General features: G+C 45.8%; 1 protein-coding gene across 4 annotated transcripts in view; it reads left to right on the forward strand.

Annotated features, from left to right (window-relative positions):
• Window positions 1-23,644, forward strand: part of DPP6 (dipeptidyl peptidase like 6) — a 908,079-nt gene that overhangs the window by 646,078 nt on the left and 238,357 nt on the right. For all 4 annotated transcript variants that reach the window (XM_072763227.1, XM_072763225.1, XM_072763226.1 and 1 more), the window contains exon 5: window positions 8,101-8,175. In XM_072763227.1, the coding sequence (XP_072619328.1) occupies window positions 8,101-8,175 (75 nt within the window). The remainder of the gene's footprint in view (window positions 1-8,100; window positions 8,176-23,644) is intronic.

Below are 23,644 nucleotides of genomic sequence, written 5' to 3' on the forward strand. Positions count from 1 at the left end.
CACCACAAGTTAGGACAAAATAAAACTTCAAGTGAAGAGCAATTATAGGACCCCATAGAGTGAAAAGTTCCCAGAGCTCATGCACTGCCAGGAATCATTTCAGTTTCTCCAAGCCATATGACATTAAGACCCTGAAGAGCAATCCCTTAGGAAGAAGAGTCAGTTAGCCCTAAAATGATGGCTACCTCTAGAACAACCTTCATAACATCTTAAAAATAGGGGTGCCTGACTAGTTCAGTCAGTTAAGCAGCTGCCTTTGGCTCCAGTGATGATTCCAAGGTTCTGGGATTGAGTCCCTCATCAGGCTCCCTGCTCAGTGGGGAGTCTGCTTCTCCTTCTCCCTCTGCCCTTCCCCACTGATTGGGCTCGCTCTTGCTTGCTTTTTCTCTCTCTCTCAAATAAATAAAATCTTTAAAAAATAAAAATAAAACATCTTAAAAATAAACTTTGAGAGAATGATGTTAATCCACATGTAATTAACTGCCTGTCATAAAAAGTCCAGCATTCTTTGAAGAAACATGAAAAATCCAAGACTCTATAAGAGAAAATTCAAAATATCTCATGTTCATTTTTTAAAATTACTATCTAAACAAAGAAGCAGGGAAATGTGACTTATAATATTGAGAAAAATTAGCCAAAAGAAGCAGACCCACAAATATTAGAGATAATAGAATTAGAAAAACATATTAAAATTGCTGTGATAAATGTGTTCCAGATGCTCAAGGATATAAAGAAAACCATGAGCATGATGATAAGAAAAATTAAAGTCTATAAAACACCCAAATAAAATTTCTAGAGATTAAAATCAAATTTAAAATTAAAAAAACCTCTAGATTAATGACAGACTGGACACTCTAGGGAAGCCAAGGGGGAAACCCTGAACTTTAACTGAGACAATAAAACGTCTCTGAAGTGGGGATGCCTGGGTGGCCTAGTGGTTGAGCATTTGCCTTCGGCTCAGATCGTGATCCCTGGTCTGGGATCCAGTCCTACATCAGTCTCCCTGAAGGGAGCCTGCTTCTCCCTCTGCCTGTGTCTCTGCCTCACATGAATAAATAAAATCTTAAAAAAAAAAAAAAAGAAAGAAAGAAAGAAAGAAAGAAAGAAAGAAAGAAAGAAAGAAAGAAAAAGTCTCTGAAATGAAGAACTGATAGGGAAAAAGTACTTACACAAAACTTGTCCCACACCTCCGTGACTTGTTAAACAACACAAAATGAGCTAATTATAGCTGTTACTAAGGCCTTAGAAAGAGAAGGCAAAACAGACTTTTGAAGAAATAATGACTAAACTTTTTATATATTTTTTAAGATTTTGTTTATTTATTCATGAAAGACACAGAGAGAGAGGCAGAAACACAGGCAGAGGGAGAAACAGGCTCCCTTTGGGGAGCCTGATGTGGGACTCGATCTCAGAACCCCGGGATCACGCCCTGAGCCCAAGGCAGATGCTCAACCACTGAGCCACCCAGGTGCCCCATGACTGAGCCTTTAAAATTTTGATACAAGAACTCAAAAAATCTCAAGCATAATAAACATAAATAAAACCACACCAAAGCATATGATGATTACGTTACTAAAAACTAGTGAAAGGAGAACATTTTCATGGCAGCCAAGAACAGAGACATATTACATACAGAAAAACAACAGTAACAGCTCTTGCCCTACGAGACATTTTGCAAGTCAGAAGACAGTGGAGTGGCACCTTTAAAGCCCTGGAAGAAAAATAAAACTGTTGATGTAGAATTCTACATGCAAGAGAATGTCTTTCAAAACTAAAGATAAACTGGAGAAAAAATCTGAGAGCATTCATTGGCCACACACTAACACCATGAGAAACTGAAAGGAAGTTCTTTGTACTAAGAAAGATTATGCCAGCTGAAAATTTGGATCTACATAATGGAATGAGGAATGCCAGGAATGGTCAACATGTAGCTAAGCTTTTGGTGGAAACTTAAAAAGAAAATGAATTAACTAATCCTGAAAAATATGTCTCTTTATAAAAGGGTCCATTAAATGTGAAAATGTCCAGCTCCTTTAAATGTAATAAACTTATGTAAGACTTCTAATTCTTTTCTCCAGTGCTACGCATTGACTAAAAGACATAAACATATACACATAAAATCTTTGGAACATGTTAGAATTTTCTTGGCCAGGACCCACAGGCACAGAAATCTGATAGAATATGGGGTGGGAGGTCACTACTGCATGAAAGACAGGTTTCCTATATCATCATGTCCATAAGCTCCCCTTATTACTCCTAGAGGATTCAAAGGTTAGTTTCAAAAAGCAAGACCCATTATAAGCCTTCTATGATATATACTTTCAATATAAAGACATGGGTTAAAATTACATGATTGTAGAAAGATATTCTATCCAAACACTAACCAAAGGAAAGATGGAATGGTTAATATCAAAGTAGACTACAGAATAGAATTTACTACAAGAAATAAAAAAATATTTCACAATGACAAAGGAGTCAGTTCTTTAAGAAAGCATAGGAATCTTGAAGGTGTGGGCAGCCCCGGTGGCGCAGCGGTTTAGCGTCGCCTGCAGCCCGAGGTGTGATCCTGGAGACCTGGGATCAAGTCCCACGTCGGGCTCCCTGCATGGAGCCAGCTTCTCCCTCTGCCTGTATCTCTGCCTCTCAGTCTCTCTCTCTGAATAAATAAATAAAAAATCTTAAAAAAAAAAAAGGAATCTTGAAGGTGTATGCAACTTAGCAATAGAGATATAAGATGTAAAGCAAAATTTGGTTGGACCAAAACCAATGGACACATCCACAATTAAAGTAGGAGATTCCAACAATCCTCTCCGAGTACTTGATAGAACATGTAGAACAAAAGACTGGTGCAGATACTGAAGTCTTGAAAACACTGTAAACCAAGTGACCTAACTGACATTTGGAGATTACACCACTCACCAACAGCAAAGAACACATCCATTCTCCGTGTACGTGGAATATTCACCAAAACTGATAAAAGTCTTGGCCATTAAACAAGTCTCAACATATCTCAAGTGCTAAAAACTGTTTATTTATTCATGAAGAAAGGGTAGTCTCTAACAAATACATAATTAAACTAGAAATCAGCAGAAAAATATCTGGAATGTAGCCTGATGAATAAAAATTAAACAACCTGCTTTTGAGTGACAAATCAGCCAAAGAAGAAAGCAAGTAGAAATTAGATAATATTTTGAAGTGAAGGAAAATTAGGATGTATAATATCAAAATTTAAGGTGTATAGGTAGGCAGCACTTACAGGGAAACTTATAACTTTAAGTGTTCATAGTATTAGATTTAAGCTTACACCTTGGAAACTAGAAGGTGTAAGCTAGAAGGAAAAGAGAAACCTAACATAATCACCCAGAAGAAAGGCAATAAAAAAAAATTAATTGCATGGAAAAGAAAAAAAGTAGAAAAAAAATAAACTCAAAACTGTTTTTTGGAATAGATCAATAACATTGATTCAGAACAAAGATAAAGGACAAAAACCAGTAGTAGGAACAGAGGAAGGTCCATCCGTACAGGTATGGAAAGCATAATGGAAAGTATTTGTAATGGCCTTATATTGATCAATAAATTTGACAATGAAATGAAAATAAATGAAATAAGTCTTTGAAAGATAAAAATTATCACAGTTCACTAAAAATGAAATAGGTAATCTCAGTAATCCTATACCCATATAAAAATTGAATTAATAGACAAAAAGCTCCGCATGTAGAAAAACTCAAGGTGTAAATGGCTTCTTCCCTGATGAATTCTACCAAACTTATAAGAAAATCATTATATTGGTTCTGCATAAACTTACGAAACTAACAGAAGAGGAGGAAGTACTTCCCAAGTTATTTATTAGGCTAGCACTGCCCCAAAATAACCTAACGAGGTTATTTCCAGAAAAGAATACCACAGACCAATTTCCCTGATGAACACAGGCAGAAAAATCCTCAACAAAATAGCAAATCCAGTCCAGCAATACATAAAAAGCTAATACATCATGGCCAAATAGAGTTTATCCAAGGAATGCAAGTTTGCTTCAACATCTGAACATCAAACAATGTAATTTACTGTTTCGAAAGCCTTAAAAAAAAAAAAAAAGCAAAACAACATAATCATCTCAGTAAATGCAGAAAAGAGCATTTGAGATTATTCAACACTCATTAGAAACTCAACATCCATTATGAAAATTCTGAGCAAACTGAAAATAGGAACATCTTCACTCAATAACAGACATCTACAAAACACCTGCCACTAATCACCGAATAGTGAGGAGTGAATGCCTTCTCCCTAAGATGGGGACAAAGGCAAGGTGTCCACCCTGGTGTCTTCTGTGCATGGTCCTTGCAGTTCCCTAGGGTGGAATGAGGTTATAAAAAGGAGCAAAACACATCTAGTTAGGAAGGGGAAAAAAAAAACCTCTTTAGCTGCAGAAAATTTGATTATATAGAAAATTCTAAAGAATCTATCAAAAAAAATTGCTAGAACAATTAATGAAGTTTAGCAGGGTTGCAGAACATAAGGTCAGAGTCCCAAAATCAATTCTATTTCTATATGTTAGCAATGGACAATTGGATATTGAGACATGTATATTTTCTATGCTTTATATATACAAAATATCAGTAATACCAAATACTTAGGAATACATTTAACGAAATATGGGCAAGAACGGTACACTGGAAACTACAAAGCATAACTGAGAGAAATTAAAGATTTCAAAGCCCTCCTTTGGGGCACCTGGGTGGCTCAGCGGTTGAGCATCTGCCTTTGGCTCAGGTCATGATCCTGGGGTCCTAGGATTGAGTCCCACATCAGGTTCCCCACAGGGAGCCTGCTACTCCTTCTGCATCTCTCTGTGTGTCTCTCATGAATAAATAAAATATTTTTTTTAAAAAAAGCCCTCATTTCAGGGAGCTTACATTCCAGTGAAGGGGACAGGCTCTAAATAGGATAAATAAGTTAAATGTACATTATTGTAATAATGATTAAGCCTAGGAAAATAAGGGAAGAGGGTTATGAAACATCAGAGGCAGGCAGCCTGTTGAGATTTCTAGACCTCATAGCCACTGAAGAGAGGCAAGGCCTCACTTAGGAAGCTTTCAAGAAGAAAGCTGACAGGCGACAATCTAGAGTATTGCAGGCAGGAGTGAGACCATCGCGAGGACCATGAGGGCTGCACGTGCCCAGCTTGCTCTGGGAAGGTGTGGACAGCAATGTGGCTGGGGTAAAGGGGGCCAAGGGGCCATACTTGGAGATGGGGGCCAGGCAGTAGGCCCACTGCTCAGTAAGGACTTTGACTTTCAGTCCACGTGAGATGGAAGCTGAGGGGGGTGAGTCGGGGCTGGGTGATGGTTCCTGTATTGCAAAGATGATCCTGACCCCTGGAGCTAGAGTGGACTGCAGGGGCCCAAGTCAGAGCCTGGGACACAGCTCGAAGGTTACTGCAGTGGCCCAAGAAGTAGGAGCTTAGACCTGGGGGATGATGGAGGGGTGGGGAACAACTGTTCCGAATGGACTTTGATGGAAGACCTGCTCAGCTAGATGTGAGGTGTGTGAGACAGAAGAGAAAAGAAAGGAGAGCTAGGAGCTTGGCCTGAGCGGCTGAGTGGATGGGGTTGCCGTGTCTGAAATGAGGAAGACCATACCGGGGCTGGACAGAGAGGGGATGGGATGTGAGGGGCTCTGTTTTATCCACTTTACATTGAGATGCCCACCTGACATTCAAGTGGAGACACCAGGGAGGTGGTGGGACATACCTATCTGAAGCTCAGGGTCAAGTCTGGTCAGGTTCAGGGGGTCTTGGACATGTGATGATTGAAATCCTCAGCAGGTACCCAGTTTTCCTAGCCACGAGGCTGGGTGGTCACATAGGATGTGATTTCTGATCGAAAATCAGAGAAACCCCAGTTATTAATGTTGGTTGCTCTGACATTCAGAGGAAAGAAGGGAGCCAGAGAAAGTGCATGAAGAGAAACATTAAGGAGGTACAAGAAAGCCAGGCATGCATCCTGGAAGCCAAGTGGAGACGGGGTTTTGGGGAGGAGAAATGGTCAGGTGTGCCAAGAGGAGAGCTAAGAAATCATGGCATTAAGCACGTCTGGTAACCTTGAGAAGAGGAATTTGGGTTGAGTGGGGATGAGAACGTGGTGGGACTGAACTTCAGAAAAAGTAGGAGAGAAGTCAGAGCATAGCGAGTACCTTCAAGGAGATATGGATGGACGGTTTAGTTTTTTAGAGATAAAATCCACTTTGCCAAACACATACCCCGTGAGGATCAAATGTGCCCGGAGCAGGGGGGTATGAGCTGAGCTCCCGGTGAGGCAGCACCGCACGTGCAGAGGGTCAAGCTGAAGAATATAGAGCAGGGCTTCCTGCTGCCAGAGCAGGGAGAAAGGCTGCACTCACTCATCAGTAGTGAGGCTGTTAATTCCAAAAACGTTTTTGAAAAGCAATTTGGCAATATCTATGTGCATTTTAAAAAAAACTTGTAAATCATCAACCCACCCTTAGATATCTGTCCTTTAAAAAGTTTTTTAAAACCTCACACACACCAGTCGAGAGACACGGGGAAGGATTTTTATTACAACGTTGCATATAGTGACCACCCTGGAAACGCGTGACAGCCGCTCCTTACCGCTGCGCGGCTTCTGTGTCTGCGGGCTCGCGGGTGTGCTAAAAATGCGTTTGTGATGTCCAGACTCACACTCGTGGTGCTTGTGCCGTCATTCCCAGACGTGTGTATAACGGCAAAAACATCTGAGTTCCAGATCTCGTGCTGCGAATAAGTGTTTTTTAGCAGGCGTGGCCTATGGAGTGCTGTGTTTTCCACATTTTTGTGCTTTTTCTTGGAGAGGATGCTGTTTGGAATGACCTGCCAAGGATAATGCCGAAATGCCAGGTAGGGATCCGAAATGCAAGAAGCCTGTGATGTGCCTTCTGGGAAAAACCCGTGTTAGAGGGGCTCCGTTCAGACGCAAGTGATGTCTCGCTGTCCCTGCGAGTTCAGCGTAGATGAATCAACAGCATATATTCAATAAGATGTCTTTAAACCGGGACACACATGAGACAGGGTTATGTACAGATTCGTTGACAAGAGTATTGTGACCAGAGCCTCACCAAAACCTGGCCCTGCATTTCCCCCTCGGAACAGTTTGCTTTGGTGTTCTCTAACTCAGAGTTTGTGGAGACTTTCCAGAACTTTCCAGTAGCTGCCATGAATACCAAAAATCTTCTGTGACTGCCTTTTAATAAGAACTTGAGTGCGTAAATCAAGGTGTAGCCACACCATAGAGTACTTTGCAAGCTCTAAAGACCAGCAATCCAGGCTAAAGCAATTGTTGCACGGGGGAGAGATGTGTGTGATGTGGTGTCACTTTTCACCGTGCTTATCATCTGTGTGTTTGCACGTAGTCGTATGATCGTGGGTAGAGGTGGCCCACACCAGGCTGACAGGGCTCTTCCAAGTGGGTGTGGGGGTCTGCACCACAGGGTGAATACAGGCAAGAAGGTGAGGGAAGTGAAAGGAAACTGCATTGTTGATGATACCATTTCTGTCCAATTACCTGTGTGCCGTGAAGAAACATGAAGGAAGAACCATGGTTAGTCCTCTGCACACTGGCCAGTTTGTGGGTCAGTATCATCATAGATGGTGAAAAGGCACCTGCAAAGTACTGTGTAGAGTGTGATGTTCTTTGGGAACCAGTCTGTTTCGTGTACGGTTCTGAGTGTGTACAAATGAGCAAGGGAACGTGTGTTTAAAGATACAAAGAGGAGAGGGTCTTGCAGGGAAGAGATTACTGGTTTTCATCTTTTCTTCCATTGATTTGTCTTTATAGATACAGTGAGTATTGCTTTGCTGTAACATGAAAAAAAATTGAATAAAATGTGAAAAAGTATCAACCTACTATATTATTATTATTATTATTATTATTCTATTATTCAGCAAAGAAAGGCTACTGCCATCATTTAATATACTTTAGGGCATTCACCGCACACAAATTTCATAGCAGATTTTGAAAATGGCACCAGAAAGCACAGATTCACCACGAAAGTCTGAGCTATGTCATTTCTACATAACACTGTAAAATTCTTGTTTTTTTTTTCTTTTAGGAATCGTTAAGAGCCATCCGATATGAAATCTCACCAGATAAGGAGTATGCTCTGTTTGCATACAACGTGGAGCCAGTGAGTACCACTCTTTTCTGCCTATAAAAAAAAAAATTGTTTCTCTCTTTTGAGACCTTAGTAAAGTATTTCCCCTTGAACCATCATTCTTAGTGATCTTGGAATCCTGAAAACAGAGCGAGGTGGGGGCGGGCGGGGGGGGGGGGGGGGGGGGAGGCCTGAGTTAGTGTCTTTTTATGCCATACTGCCACCTAGGAGAGAAGATAGGTATAAAAATCCCTTTGGCAGAAAAAAAATATATATATCTCCTTTTCTGGGCAATTTCATAGGATTTTCCTGAGGGAGAGGGTGAGAAGTTGTCTTTTTATTAAGATTTATCTTACCCTTTTGTGCAATCATTTTTCTTCCCATTTTCTCAATCATACCATAAATTTTATCCTGAGAACAAAAAGCAACTGCCAGGTTCTCCCTAAACTAAAATAAAATGTTAATTATCTCCTAGCCATTGTAGTATTCTAGAGAAGACTTAAAATATCACTTTCATTATATAAATCCCTGTTTTTAGCACTTCCTCTATGAGTCTCCCATAAAACTGCACCAGGATTTTCCATAAAATCTCACCCTGGGCTTTAGCAGCAGCCTACAACTAGCTTGTGTGGTGTGTGTGTGTGTGTGTGTGTGTGTGTGTGTGTGTGTCTTTTTATTTTTAACATGCTCATATTTTAAAATTCATCTTGGCTCTTTAATTTTAAATGAGCTAGAAGGTGAAATTTATTTGTATGAGTGAAGCAGATGTTCAGCTTACAAGAGATTAGCAACTTTAGAAATGTGCATTTGTAGAACTTTCTTCTCTGGCAGGTAAAAGATAGAGTTGCACTCCCATTCCAGTTCTTCTGAGACCATTCTGTCCAGAGTTCTGTGATGCTTCTCTGAGCTTTGCATTGTCAGTGCAGCTTGAATGGCTTCTTGGTGGGTTTGAGAGGTTCTTGCCCAGGCAGGAGGAGGGCAAGCTTCTTGAGTTATACTCCACAGGAGCAGCTGGGAGACTGGTTTACGTGGAAATCCAAGTCCAATCCTAGAATTTTCAGAATTTCTTCTAAGAGTTATTTAACTACCGGATGATTTACTGGAGATTTCCTGTTTTTTTCCTTGAAATGTAGACCTTAAAAACAAACAAACAAACAAACAAACAAAAAACCTCTCTTTTCACTTTTCCATTTTCTTATTTTTTTTAATGCCCGTTACATAAAAGTTTTCATTTTCCCCACTCACATCCTGTAGAGCAGCTGGTCATCTTTATCTGTTGGTTTGGGGATGGTTAGTGAGGTGGAAAAAAAAAGGCAACCTTTAGCCTTGGGATTCTGTATGTCCTATACTCACCCCTGCACTCACCTCTTTAAGCTTCAAGCACTTGGATATATGATGGACACAGATCACACAGTACTTCAGATTCTTGTATGGAAGCTACCAAAAATATAATCTCTACACTTGAATAAGAGAAAAAACTTAGTAGATGCTTGAAGGATTTTCATAGGGATGGGGTAATGGCGTTGTCCTGGGTTTCTCCAGGAGACACAGCCAACACCCAAGTGAGAAAAGCATTGAAAGGGATGCCTGGGTGGCTCAGCGGTTGAGCCTTTGGCCCAGGGAGTGATCCCAGAAACCCCAGATTGAGTCCCACATGACTGTGTCTGCCTGTGTCTCTGCCTCTCTCTCTCTCTCTCTCAGTCTCTCATGAATAAATAAATAAAATCTTTTAAAAAAGATAAAGAAAAACATTGAAAGACAGATATCAGGTCATCTTACTAGAGCATTGTTTGACAATGGGAGCATCCCTATGATGAAATGGATTACCTTTATGTGGTACGGAGCTTCCTGCTTCTAGAAGCCTTCAGAACAAAATTGTATATTTGACCTTCCAAATCTTACCAAAGGAATGTTTGTTCTCCCAAATCTTCCTGCTTCTAGAAGCCTTACAGAACAGAGTTTTGAATTCGTTCTCCCAAATCTCTGCTCAATGGGAGCACGTGGGCTCATCCATGATTCTGTGGTTCTGCGTGTGGTAGAACTCGCCACCACTTTTCTTTGACTTTCCTCTGCTCCTTCTGAAAGAGTGTCCTGGGCTCCATTTCCAAGTGATGACTGTTTTGGTAAAGAGTGCTTTGCTAAATATGAGTCTTCTCCATGCAGAACACTGGCGATAAACAGGAACCTTGAGAGAGCCCTCTCTCACTACGCAGCCTCTGTTCGCCTCTGGAGTAGGATTGTGTTGTTTGTTTTCTCAACTGAAGAAAAATGTAAGAAATTTAGAGTGGATTTAGTGAACCACAAAAATAATGCAAGTATTGAAAATGTGTGCTATGTAAAAAATCTGTAGAATTGGATACTTTATCTTATTTAAGGTTTTATTTATTTATTCATGAGGAACAGAGAGAGAGACAGACAGACAGACAGAAGGCAGAGGGAGAAGCAAGCTCCATGCAGGAAGCCTGATGCAGGGGACTTGATCTCGGTACTCCAGGATCACGCCCTGAGCCGAAGGCAGGCACACTTAACTGCTGAGCCACCCAGGAGTCCCTAGAATTGGATACCTTAAGCTTGAATCAAAGGCGTAACACCACCACCCCCCTTGTCAAGTAGTGAGCAGTCCCCGTACGTACGACTGAGCAAGCGTTGTGTTCTGCAGGGAACATTAGTCCTCTGCAGGAGACTTGGAGTTAGGTGTTAGGAGTAACTTCCTCGTGAGTAAACTGAGATGCAGATATTTTTTTAGAAAAGGGGGTGGGTTGCAAGGGAAGGATCTAGGTCTGTAATACTGCAGTGTATTAGTGTATTAGTGTTAGTATAATTATCCCTGGAGATAGATATATCTATCTATCTATCTATCTATCTATCTATATATATATATATATATAATTATATAAGAATATAGTTTCCATATTCAAATACATCTAACAACTCTAGCTAAAATTAAATAAGTTTCTTTATATATTATTTTATAATATATAAATATATATTTATATATAAATATATTATATAAATATATATTATATAAATATATATAAATATATTATATAAATATAATATATAAATATAATATGTAAATATAATTATATAAATATATTATATAAATATAATATATAAATATAATATATAAATATAATTATATTTATATATTATATAAAAATTATATATATAATTATATAATATATAAAAAATTTATATATATATAAAAAATTATATAAGAATATAGTTTCCATATTCAAATAGATCTAACAACTCTAGCTAAAATTAAATAAGTTTCTTTACTGCAGGATGTTTTGAAACTTTTATACTCTTGAGAGGGTTATACAGCATTTCACAAATGTGTTTTGCAACATGTGATTCCTACCTAGTGGTAAGGAAACTAGAATTCTGTCTTAGGATCCATGTTTATCACATTCTTATCTGTGCGCTTCAGTGGCAGCCAGGATACTTTCTTTCTAGGAACTAACTCACCTTTTCTTTGAAAAGATAATCATAAAAAATATTTCTGTAGGACATACAGAGTTAATTCCAATTACCAGGCATCTCTCATGTTATAGAACGAATGTATCATTTGCAATAAAATTTCAGTATACTGGGTTACAGCTCCACCCCCAAAATTCAAATATTGCACATTGCATTAGGAAAACTGTAATGCTTCTGATCACTGCTTCTCTCTGCTGCTGCCCACAGTGCACTTGCAAGTCGGAGAGCCCCAGGCTCGAGAGTGTACCTCGAGAGTCTGCTGCCTCTTTTGAGCCTGGCTTCTTGCCTTAAACAAGCGGTCAGTGTGTATCCAGCCACGCTGCTGTAGGTACTGAATCCGGTAGCACATGGGAAGCACTTAACTGGCAAACCATAGATACTCTGACAACAGTGTCCCTCTCTTTCCTCAGGAAGATTTGAGCTTCTTCTAGTCCACGGTGAGGTCTCCAGTGATTCTTTTATTTAGAAAAAAACTAGGCCGTCATTTGTGCAAAAGAGATACGCTACTTACATCATGGGGCCTGCACCAGAGCCATGCAAGCATGCAACCAATGCCTCTTGCACAACTGCCACGAGGAGTTTCATGAGTGTAAAACAAAAAGTTTGGGCCCCATTAGGTAGACCTGGAAAGGCTTCTAGAAGGAATCGAAACTTTAGCTGGACTCAGAAGAGTTCTTGTGGCCTGAGTATGCATGGGGAATAAGAGGTACAGAGAAGCCCAGAGCGGCTAGAGGGAAGACGGGGCTCACCCATCAGGTTTGACTCCATGAGAAGGGTGGCCAAATCTTGAGCTGTTCACTCAAAAAGGGTTTGCTTTTGGTTTTTTTGTTTTTCATTTTTTTTCAAGATTTTATTTATTTATTGATGAGAGACACACAGAGAGAGGCAGAGACACAGGCAGAGGGAGAAGCAGGCTCCCTGTGGGGAGTCCAATGCGGGACTTGATCCTGAGACCCCCGGGATCACGACCTGAGCCAAAGGCAGACGCTCACCCGCCGAGCTACCCAGGTGCCCCAGGTTTGCTTTCAGGTGACTCTGGGGCATTTAACGACAGTTTACAATTTACAAGTAAGTAGCTGGAAAGAAGGGTGTGACTCTTGTAAGCAGTGTCTGGAATGGAGAGAACCCTAAAAGTCAGTAACTTAAAGGAGGAAAATACAACCTTGGGTGTGACTGATTTGCCCCACCGGGCCAATTACAGGAAACACATGGAAGTGAAGAAGCCGTGAGACCCGGTCTTGAGGAAATTCAATACATTGTAAAGGTGATAAAGGATAAACCTTCTAAGGAGTAAGAAGAGAGGACAGGAGAAAAGGCAACAAAGCATCTTATCATGTAGGTAACAAGAAGGAAGTGCTCCTAAGAGGAGGGAAAGCCCTCACTGTGGCCTCGAAATGTTGCCGCAGCACCTGGGCTCAGCACCCAGCAGCTCTTCCTTCTCCCCAGGTGGTTTCACCCCTCCATGGCTCACATGCCCTCCACAAGATGCTAACGTCCCAGTTTACATCTGTGTCCTGCACCTTTCCCCTAAGCTCCAAGGGGAAGGCTGTGCCATCAGATTGGTCACCATGATGACCCAACTTGCTCTGGATGCCTTCAGACCTTCTGCGGAGCTTTGTGCACTCTGGAAGTCTACATGGGGTGCTGGCAGAGGAAGCACTGTCCCTCAGCCTCTGCCCTCCACCCCCGAGGGGTAGCCCAACCTGACGGGCGCCAGCAGCTGCACTTCTAGCTTGCAGATTTTTTTTAAAGATTTTATTTATTTATTCATGAGAGACAGAGAGAGACAGAGAGAGAGGCAGAGACTTAGGCAAAGGGAGAAGCAGGCTCTATGCAGGGAGCCTGACGTGGGACTCAATCCCAGGACCCCAGGATCCCACCCCGGGCCGAAGGCAGGCGCCAAACCACTGAGCCATGCAGGGATCCCTGGCTTGTATATTTTTGAGCCCAGAGAGCCTGCCTGGCTGTGTCCAGGGCCAGGGTGAGGCCCCCTCCAGCTGCTCCCATCTGAGGTTGCTTGAAGGTTGCATGTGATCAACCACGTTAGCAGGGGCTGGAGTAGAAGCATTGGCTAGGGCTGTCCACGCAGAGTGGCTGGGAGAGAAGAGGAAACAAGAACAGATGGTCCAGGAGCTTGGCTACTGGATAGTAAGCGGGTGTCTTGAGAACAAGAATTGAAGGAGGGATATTTTAAGTTTAACCATATGATATAAATTGTGTGTATCTTCCTCTCATTTATTCAGACTGATTGCAGTGTCGCATCATTTCCCAGTTGTCTGGCACAAACTTGTTTTATTTGCCCATTTTTACATTGTCAGCTACTCAGAAAGGAAGATCTTTTATGGCCTGTCTCCCTCCACCTCTAGCACAAGACCAGGTCAGCTGCATACCCGCAGTTTGGGGGCAGTGACTCATCAGAGCAGCAGGCAGGAGAGCCGGGTGTCAGCCAGGCAGCAGTCCCTGTGCTGATGACCTGATGGCAGCCATGCCTTCCTGATTCTGTTCTCGTCACTGGGCTCATCAGCCCAGTCACGAGGTGAGAGGACTCCACAGGGAGTGAATGTGGGGAGTAGGGGGTCACTGGGAACCCTTCAGAGCTGCTGCCACCACGAGTAAGGAAGTGTGCTTCCTCATGTCTACATGGCACTTGATGATCGTGCAGTTTGCTAAGGGACCCAGGACACCTGCCTGCAGAGTGTGATGACCTCCTGTCCTCCCCAGCCCTCAAAGTCCCAAGAAGTTGGGAGAAGCCCAGGAAGAGCTGGGCTGAGGGCAGCAACATGAACAGTCCTCACTCCTCTGCAAGCGACTCGCTGATGACCGAGAGGGGCCAGGCCACTTTAATTTTTCATCAGAGAGGTGGGGATATGGTGTTTTTCATTAGTGACTCGGGGATATCATGGGTACCAATTATGGAAACTGGAATGGATGATAACCGCCCAGTCTGGGTCACGCTGCAATTAAATGAATCATGTCAGAAGATGCCTAGCCCAGATCCTGATAGATAGTGGATTCTGTCTCTGTGTAATCCCTTTTATTATTTTATTTTTATTATATTTTCAAACTCTCGGCATAAAGATGTTACATAAATCCATGGAAGCACAGTATTACTATGATCCTCTTAGGAATCCGAGTGAAAACTTTTTTTCATGTATACACACACACACACACACACCACACTACTTTCAGAATCTCAAATTCATCAGTAAAATTAGAATGCAGGAGAAATCATTAGGCCATTAAATGTAGACATATGTCTCATGGCTTACTGGTACATAACTTTAAAGAGCTTTTCAAGTTTTCTGCTGGAAAAGGCAAGTGTACAAAGAAATATTATTATGTTCTTTTTGCACAATGGCAAGTAATTGGCTCTTCTAAACGCAGATGGTGGTTGCTAGAGGCGGCCTGCCGCCTAGTTTTCTGTCTCTGGCCACCTCCAGAGCCCCTGCCTACCCACGTCCTCTGCACAGAGGTCTGGGGATCGATCTGAGGGGGGTGAGCAGCCTGGGGCATTTCCCATCACAGAAGCAGAAGGCGGGGTTTCCCCTGAGTCTCTTGCGCTTAAAACTTCTAGACCTTCTATCATCTCTGTTTTTCCTCGAGGTGGATGGTAGAAGCTGGTGTCACAACGGGAAGCCCCATGGTCCCCGAGCTTCCTAGACCCCATTCTATGGCTGAGAGAGGTGTGTTGTCCAGCTTCTAGCACTTGCTTCCCTGCGCCTACAGGTTTATCCTGCTCCAGCCTGAGACAAGGGGATGTGAGGCTGGGCTTTTCACTGCAGAAATTTGAAGCAGTTTCACATTTGATCAATTTCTGCTCCCTTCCTGCCCTTGGAGTGAGGTCGTGTCACCCAGTTTTGCCGCCAAAGAGACTGTGAACCTTTATAATTCAGGGTAAGCCTGAGAAGCTCTCAAACACAGGCCTGATTGGGCACGTTTGCTGAGGTGACCCTGCCCTGACCCTTCAGTGCACCTGTCAGCTGGAGCTACCCATCACCTACATCTAGGAGAGTTCATTTTTTAAAAATAACTTGAGACTTTATAAACATACGGGATCAGGGATAAATTATTGGCCCCATGGTCATGGGATAACTCTATTGCAAATTAATTTATGTAACTCCAGATACATGACTTCCTGCACTGCAGCTAACACAGCTGTCGTTAGAGCGTGGTCTCATGGTTCACGGTCCCATTCCTCCTTCCTAAGAAGAACCCATGAAATATCTGTCCAAGGGTAACAAAAGGAGATATGTTTCTTTTTTTTTAAGATTTCATTTATTTTTTTCATGAGAGACACAGAGAGGCAGAGACACAGGCAGAGGGAGAAGCAGGCTTCCGGAGGGGAGCCTGACGTGGGACTCAATCCCAGGCCCTTGGGATCACACCCTGAGCCAAAGGTAGATGCTCCACGGCTGAGCCACCCAGGTGCCCCCAGTTGTTCTTTTCTCAACAAAATGCAAGCATGGTTAAGGTGACCTGTGTGGTGTCTGCACATGTTGCTCTGGCAGCAGGGGAGAAACGGGGTCTAACCTCTCTGAAATAATCCATGGATCACAGAGTCTAAAGATTAATACTTAGGGTACAACCCCACAGGGGGTTAACATACTGGTTTGAACTGTGGAGTGCTGCAGAAGGAGGCTCTTGGTGCATCCCCACAGGTGGAAGAACCATTCCCAGGAGCCTGGAGCAGGGCAGGGCCTGCAGCGTGAGTGGCCGATGGCCCAGCGTGCTGTGGTTTGTGAGCTCCAGGAAGCCTCCCCCCTCCCAGCGTGGCAAGCTGACTGCTGCCTGTGTAGCAAGAGCCTTCTCCTCTTGCTCCCTGCCCGGGCTGGTCTCCATAGGCTGCCAGATGCTCCTTAGACTGAAATGTTAGGTCAGCCTCCTGGGCCGGTGGCTTTCAGCACAGCCGGTTGGATGCTGGTTTGTGCCGAAGCCTGAGGCCTGCTGTGTCTGGCCACAGCAGCCTTCTCTCTGCGGCTCTAACGTGCCACACCCCTGCAGACCCCAAGGCCTTTGAACTCACAGCACCCTCTCCAGAATGTTCTGGCTTCTGGGAAAGGGCCCCTGCATGTGGTGGAGGAAGGAGGGAGGATGGAATTGGAGGCCAAGTGCTGTCTCTTAGGTAGAGTGCTGGATCACTGAGTTCCTTTTGATGCATTCTCTTAGTTTTCCCAAAAACTTGTGACCTAAGGCCGCTTGCTGAGAGTAGTGACAGAGGAGTGGGCGGGTTGGGTTGGGGAGCATGGCTGGAAGGAGCTGGTGGTCTCAGGCTGCAGGAAAGCCAGCCTCCCATCTGTCTGACTGCTGATGGACGGCGGGCTCGCTGGGGCTGATGTTTGGTACCAGCTGGGGCTGGAAACCTGGCAGGTGGGTGAGATGGGGAGCGAAGCTGTTTGGAAGGGGTGGTTTCTAGAAGAGCCACGGAGCCTCGTGGGGTCATGGAGGGAGGCCAGGTGGGCAGGAAGGGGGTCAGAAGTCTGCGATGGGGGGGGGGCGGTAAGAATAGGTGGCAGGAGGGCACATGCAGCTGCAGGATGGCAGGCCAGTGCTCCTGACACTGATGGAGGACACGCATGGCTGGGAACCACTGGGCAGGCATCTCGGAGGATGCAGCCGAGTGGAAGGTCAGAGAAGGCAGGGCAGCTGAGAGGCAGCTTTGAGGAGACGGGCGGCAGCCTCGGTTTCCCCAGGTGAGTGGTGGCGGTGATGGTACAAGGGTCATTCCCAGAGGCCACCGGCCCCTGCAGGGTCTCTGGGTCATCCAGGTTCATGCATGAAGTTTGCCTCACTGAGAATAAAGGAAATGAAGAGGGACACCTGGGTGGCTCTGTGGTTGAGCATCTGGCCCAGAACATGATCCTGGAGTCCCGGGATTGAGTCCCACATCGGGCTCCCCGCAGGGAGCCTGCATCTCCCTCTGCCTGTGTCTCTGCCTCTCTGTGTCTCATGAATAAATAAATAAATAAAAGTTTTTTTAAAAAAGGAAATGAAGAAATGTGCGTGGAAATGGGGTTTGCTGAGTGACATGGTGAGGTATTACAGAGAATACTTAATTGCTCCTATTATGAACGCCCATCGTTGTCATGTGGTGAGGGGAAGAATGACTCAAATTCCTCCTGAAAGATGTGCTCCTCCGTTCCAATTTAGCAGCCCATTATTGTGGGTGAGCTCGTTAGCAACAATTATATGCGGAGACACAAAGCTGATTAATATTAGGACTGAGCTACCAGGGCCTTTTGAACAACAATTAAGGGCTCAGAGACTTTCACCAGAGATCATTATCTCTGCTTGGTGATTGGAGCTCTTTTCTTTCTTTTTTCTTTTTTTGGCTGCTACTAAAAACTAGAAGGAATTCATTATTGTTGCGAGGTAGGACCAGTTCCATTTGTGATCCTGGGTTCCACCTGCCATGCAGGAAGATAGTTTAACAAAATGTTCCACAAAGGTACCATCCAGAGTCTTTCCAACAGTATCACACATGCAGCCATGTTCGTTCAGCAGTAAAATTAGACATCCACTTCTGGAAACAGGTCAGGGCATGCTTCTGCTCAAAGGCAACTAAAGTTATTATGTTTATGAGAACAGATAGACGTTCCAGGATGTGATTTTTTTTTTGGAGTTTATTATGTCCCCAGTTTCTTCTTAGTATTTTCCACAATAAGGAACTCACATGATTTGAAAAACTCCATGATAAACGCTCTGTGCGTGACACAGCAAGTGCCTTGGGATTTTGTATTCTGTTAAACAATAGGTTTTCATTTTCTAGCAGCCCTTTTCCATGTTGTTTTGCTCCTGGGTGTCACTGTAGGAAAAAGCCTTCGAAACTGGGAGAGAAAGTGTTCAGGGTTGCTCTGTCATGTGATAGTGCACTGAACATCACGGCTTGGCAGGTTTTATTGATGCATCTGCTACGATGGGACTTCCAGCCAAGTCAATAACCACAGTTTTTGAATCTGTAGAAATTAATGAGCAGAAGTGATGAGTTGCTTGAATGAGCCTTAAATTGGGTGCTGCCCTGGGCCTTTCAGCATCTCCCCTCTCCTGGACAGTGGCACCAATGTAACAGACACCAAAGGGCTTGCTTTTGCGGGATTTCCTGTGTGTGTGTGCACCTGTGCACCTGTGCCTGGGTGCCATGAAGGGATAGCCAATGTCTCCACCAGAGGCGGAGAACAGAGAGCAGGAGTGAGCAGTGTTATTCCTGCAGCAGCTCTGCAATCTGTTATATAATTAAGAAATTATAAACTGGAAAGATAGTCCTCCTTCGAGGTGGAAGGAGCCCAAGCCAGGCATCATTCCACAATCGAGCATCCCACCTCACCTACTCATCTGGGGCTTTGAGGATTCTGAATTTTTTTTTTTTGACTGCCACAACCACTACCAGAGATAATGAATTATCAAAAGAAGGATTTTATTTTCTTAACATTGGAATGAAGAAATAGGAAAGGACAGAAATTCCTAAGTAGGTTTAGTGGGCACTTTGCTTGATTATATGATTTCCTGGATGAGGAAATAAGAAAGAGTTAGTAAAATCATCCCATAGTTTAATCTACATAATGTCACAATAATCAATTCTACTTGATTGCCCTGCCCCGAATGAACCAAGAGTTTTGACACCATTGGAGACCCCAGGGTGTTCTCAAAAGCCTGGTAAAGGGATGCTGTTGGCAAACTGCCTTCTGAATCGTCTGGATTTAATTGTCAGTCATGTCCTCTGCTGATGGTCACCAGGGAGCCCAGAGAGGTGTGGTGGGGCCAGCATGCCCCGAGGAGCAAACGAGCCCTGTGCACCCAGCAACCTCAGGAGCAGGTGCAAGGAAAGCCAGACTCCGCTGGACGAGAAGCGAGCACTGCCAGAGGATGCACTTGGGCTTGTTTTGTGTACCTGGCCATAAATGTCACCTCTGCTTACAGTCTGTCTCCCCAGAAGGTCCCAAGGTGACCCAGGAAGCCACCACTGCCCTCCTCCTGACTGCCTGGTCATGCTCTGTCATAAGCCAGGATTTCTGGGTCTTCCCTGGGTGTCCAGTGCATCATTTCTTCCAACAGGGCAGGAAATCGGTTAATGTGTCTTTATTGTTATTAGCTAGTATTTAGTCTTCATCATAAAATTTCCAAACTGAGAAGAAAAAACAGTCACTGACGAGTAATTAACCCAAGATCGTATGAGAATCCAGCAATTCAAGACCCCGTCCTCTGTACCTGCATTGACCATGGCATGTTTTTCACTGATAACTGTGTGTCTCTGACAAATACATTTGCAAAACGGTTCCATTAAAAAAAGGGGGGGGCTGCTCCCTGGAAGAGCAGGGGGGTGAACCGAAGGCCGCCACTGCCCTGCCGTCCTCAAGGACAGCTGCGGGCTCTGTGTCCTCCTGCTATGAACAAATGCAGACTTAGAGATACATGCAGCCACCTCCCAGGGTTCCGTCACCCCCGCCTGCCCACGTCCCTGCTGACAGCAGTCTTATAAAGTGCTGGCTTTGAGCATCAGAGGTTTGGAGCGAGGGCAGGTGCAGTGATGCCTGGCAGAGAGTGTTTGTGCAGAGCCTGTGCTGCTCGGCGGTTCACAGCGGGACACACGCTTCTGTGGAGGAAGGGAGGGCCGGCGGGAGCAGAGGCAATGGCTCCGGTGACCTGCCCCACCAGGTTTCTAGATGGGGTAGGATGTTCTGCTATTGTCGTCTACACCTGCAGTGAGGGGAAGAAAAGGAGCATCCGCACCCCTGCCCCGCCGGCGGGGCCCCCGTCCTTTCCTCACCCCTTCTGCTGGGCTTCCCACCGACCTCTCAGTTCCCCTCCTGAATCGTTGCCATCTGTCCCCAGCTCAGCAGCCCCCCCACACGAGGTGTTCATGTTTTCTCAGCTCTCCCCCATCTCAAAACAAGACAAAGCTAGAATCCTCTCTCTTGATCACATTAGTAGTCACCTACAAGGATAGAAGCTCCCAGGTCACCCACTTTGCGTGATCCCCCTGCATGCACTTGTCCTGTGCACCTTGCCTGGGGCCTGGTGCGTGGTCATCCCACACCTCGGAGGCAGGGTTACATCCTGTCCCAGTCCACAGCCCAGGAGACCCGGGGCAGCAGGAGGCTGCCCGCTTTGTCCAGTCCACAGCCTGGGAGACCCGGATGCAGGAGGCCATCTGCTTTGCCCAGTCCACAGCCCGGGAGACCCAGGGTCATCCTCTCCGTGAGGCACCTGCTCTCAACAAGCCCCCCTGCCCCCGCCCTGCAATGAAGCCCTCACTGACCGGCCCGCACGGAGCCTGGCTGCCCTGTTACGGTCCCTCCACCAGCATGGGTTCGGTCAAGGAAGGGAAGAGCAAACGGCCCCCAGCCACGGGGCTCTCCTGGCCGCTCCAGCCTTCTCGGGGCTCTGAGCACCGGTGTGTGCGTGCCCACTGGCCCACCGTGTCCACAAAACCTGTCCTGGCAACAAACCAGATCAGCTTCCAGGAGTTCAGTTTCTTAAATGCACTTTTCTTAAGCTGAGCCCATAAGGCCTGGTTTCTGTGAAGGATCTTGTGAAGCCCTTTCTGCCAAGGAGACTCGTAATGTTGTAAATATTTAAGAATCAGCTTTGCAGCTGATGTTTATAGTAATTCAGCCCAGAATTCATGCAGAAATGCAGCCTCTGGTGTCTCACAGTTACGATAGCCCTCAACCCATCTGAGATGCCTTCTCTGACATTAGTGTGGAAGTATAGGACATGTAGCATGATGAAAAATGGGGGTTTTCTTTTTTTTTTAAGTGTTTATAGTTTTTTGGTTTGTTTGGGTTCTGCTTGGTGTGCAGTTCTGAGTTTTACGCCTGCGTAGGCTTGCAGAACTCACAGCCCCAGTTGGGATGCTGCACCGTCCATCCCCCCCCCCCCCCCCCCCCCCGCCCCAGAAAATCCCCTCGTGCTTCCTCTTTGAGGTCAGGTCTCCTCCACCCGTAGCCCCTGGACAGCCGCTGGTGTGTTTTCTGTCCCTGCAGGTTGGCCTTTTCTAGAATGTCAAATAAATAGCAACAAACAGTATGTGACCTTTTGAAAGTAGCTTTAAAGAGGAGAGTATTTTAATGACCAGATAGGGAGAAAAAAGTCTTGGGATTCCCTGGAATCACACTGCCTTTCCTGTGTGGGCATTTAGAGACTTTTGCTGTAAGAACTTACTTATTGCCTCGTGGAAACGCAGGGCACCAGCTTAAGCTGTGGGAGATGCGGCTGAGTCCTTATTGATGACATTGGAGGCCAGCAGGCCTTTGTGGACGGCAGCCCCTCTGTCCTCAGAAACTCTGATGTGATTGAGGTAGTCACCCACACAGAACAAAACAGACTGGATGGAGCGGGCATCCTGGCTGGAGCTCTTAGCAGGGACCCCAAAGGAGGGGTTTTTGGGATGGGGTTCTGCTGCTGCAGGGGGCTGGAGATCTCAGCTGTGGGCAGGAGGAGGGAGTGGACAGAGGAGGAGGGAGAGGCCAGGAGGAGGGACAAGCCAGGAGGAAGGAGCACACAGAGGAGGAGGGACAGGCCAGGAGGATGGACAGGACAGACGAGGAGGGAGCAGACAGGAGATTGCTCCTGAGCAAAGGCCTTGAGGTGGGATGAGTGCAGGGAGCAGAGGGAGGAAGGACTTTGTCTGGTGTCTCCCCTGGAGCCTCCAGTTCAGGGAGAAAGCACGGAGGTGAGGTTGCACGAAGCAGGGTCGGGGGCTGCCATGCTGTGGCTGACCTCTTGTGCCGCGTCAGAGGGGCCTGAGTCGTGACAAGGGGAGGACAAGGTGGTTGAACCCTCCCCGGGGCTGCAGGCCCTTCCTCGGGCTGGCGTCCACTCACCTCCCTGGCTGCGGAGGCAGGACGCCCGTGTTGTGGTGCTGGCGACAGAGCAGGACGTCTGAGAGCCTGGCTCCCTGGAGGGAGATGCAGAGTGGCCCTCCCTCCCCCACAGCCCTGCCTTCATGAAGCCGGGGTGCCAGGCATGTGGGACAAGCGTGGACCAGACCCGGGCAAGATGTCCAAGCAGGAGACGCCCAGGCCCTGGGCAGCACCCTCAGGCTGATGCTGCTGACACGTCCCCTGGGCTCAGGGCGCTAGAAAACTCGACCCTGCCTACGCCACGGCCCTGGGTTTGTTGTAACTCGTGGTTAAATGAATTTCAAGCCACCGTGCGTGCTGTCCTCTCTGTGTGCGTCTCCTTCTGGACCTCGGGCCGCTGGTGATCTCTTCTGTTGAGATTTAACTGCTTTACGGAGGCTCCCTGGTGCCCGGGCGTCGCGTGGAGCTCAGCAAACCACTTAACATGCCATCTTCCTGCCGCTGAGCTGCCGGCTCCCCACGGGCCGTTTCTCTTTGCACCCACAGATAAGAAATGATCAGCAGAAATGGGTTGGATAAAAAGAAGAACCAATGAAAGCCATGGGATCTAGAAAGAGGAAAATGGGAACCAGTCATCTAAGTTCCTGCTGAATCGTGGCCTTATTCTGCCTGGAAAGGCAGCGCAGGAGTTGGAGGATTGGTGGGTCTTGTACTTGTCATCCGGACACCAGCATTGGGCCCTGAGGGTCAGCGGTCATGCATCACGTGCTGCAGCCCATCCGGCCACATCCGGGGGCCCTCTCCCATGAGCCCTCGTCCTCATCTGGCCCGTGTGGTACGTGGCTGCCTGGTTCCCACTCAGACTGAATTGAGTGACCAGCCCCAGGAACTTGGAGCCCAGCTCTCTCCACGTCGGCTGCTATTACCATCATCTGAGACAAGGGCCCCAGCGCCCCACCGAGTCCTTCCCGTAGGCATCCCCTGTGGGCTGTGGGGGTGACTCTGCATCCCGCGGTCTGACCGTTGGCACATCCCCACACCGACCATCTCCCCTGTGCCTACGGACACCCCTTCTGAGGGTGCTCCTCCTCCACGGAGAGCACCTGCCCTGTACGCCCCAGTCCCCAGCACCTCATCCCCACAGCCCACGGCATCACAGGGCTGCAGTGGACCTTCCTAAGATGCAAAAATAAGGAAGGTGACTCCAGAGAGGGGAGGCT

This window comes from Vulpes vulpes, chromosome 7, assembly GCF_048418805.1.
Source record: "Vulpes vulpes isolate BD-2025 chromosome 7, VulVul3, whole genome shotgun sequence".
In the NCBI taxonomy this organism is placed as follows: Eukaryota; Metazoa; Chordata; class Mammalia; order Carnivora; family Canidae; genus Vulpes; species Vulpes vulpes.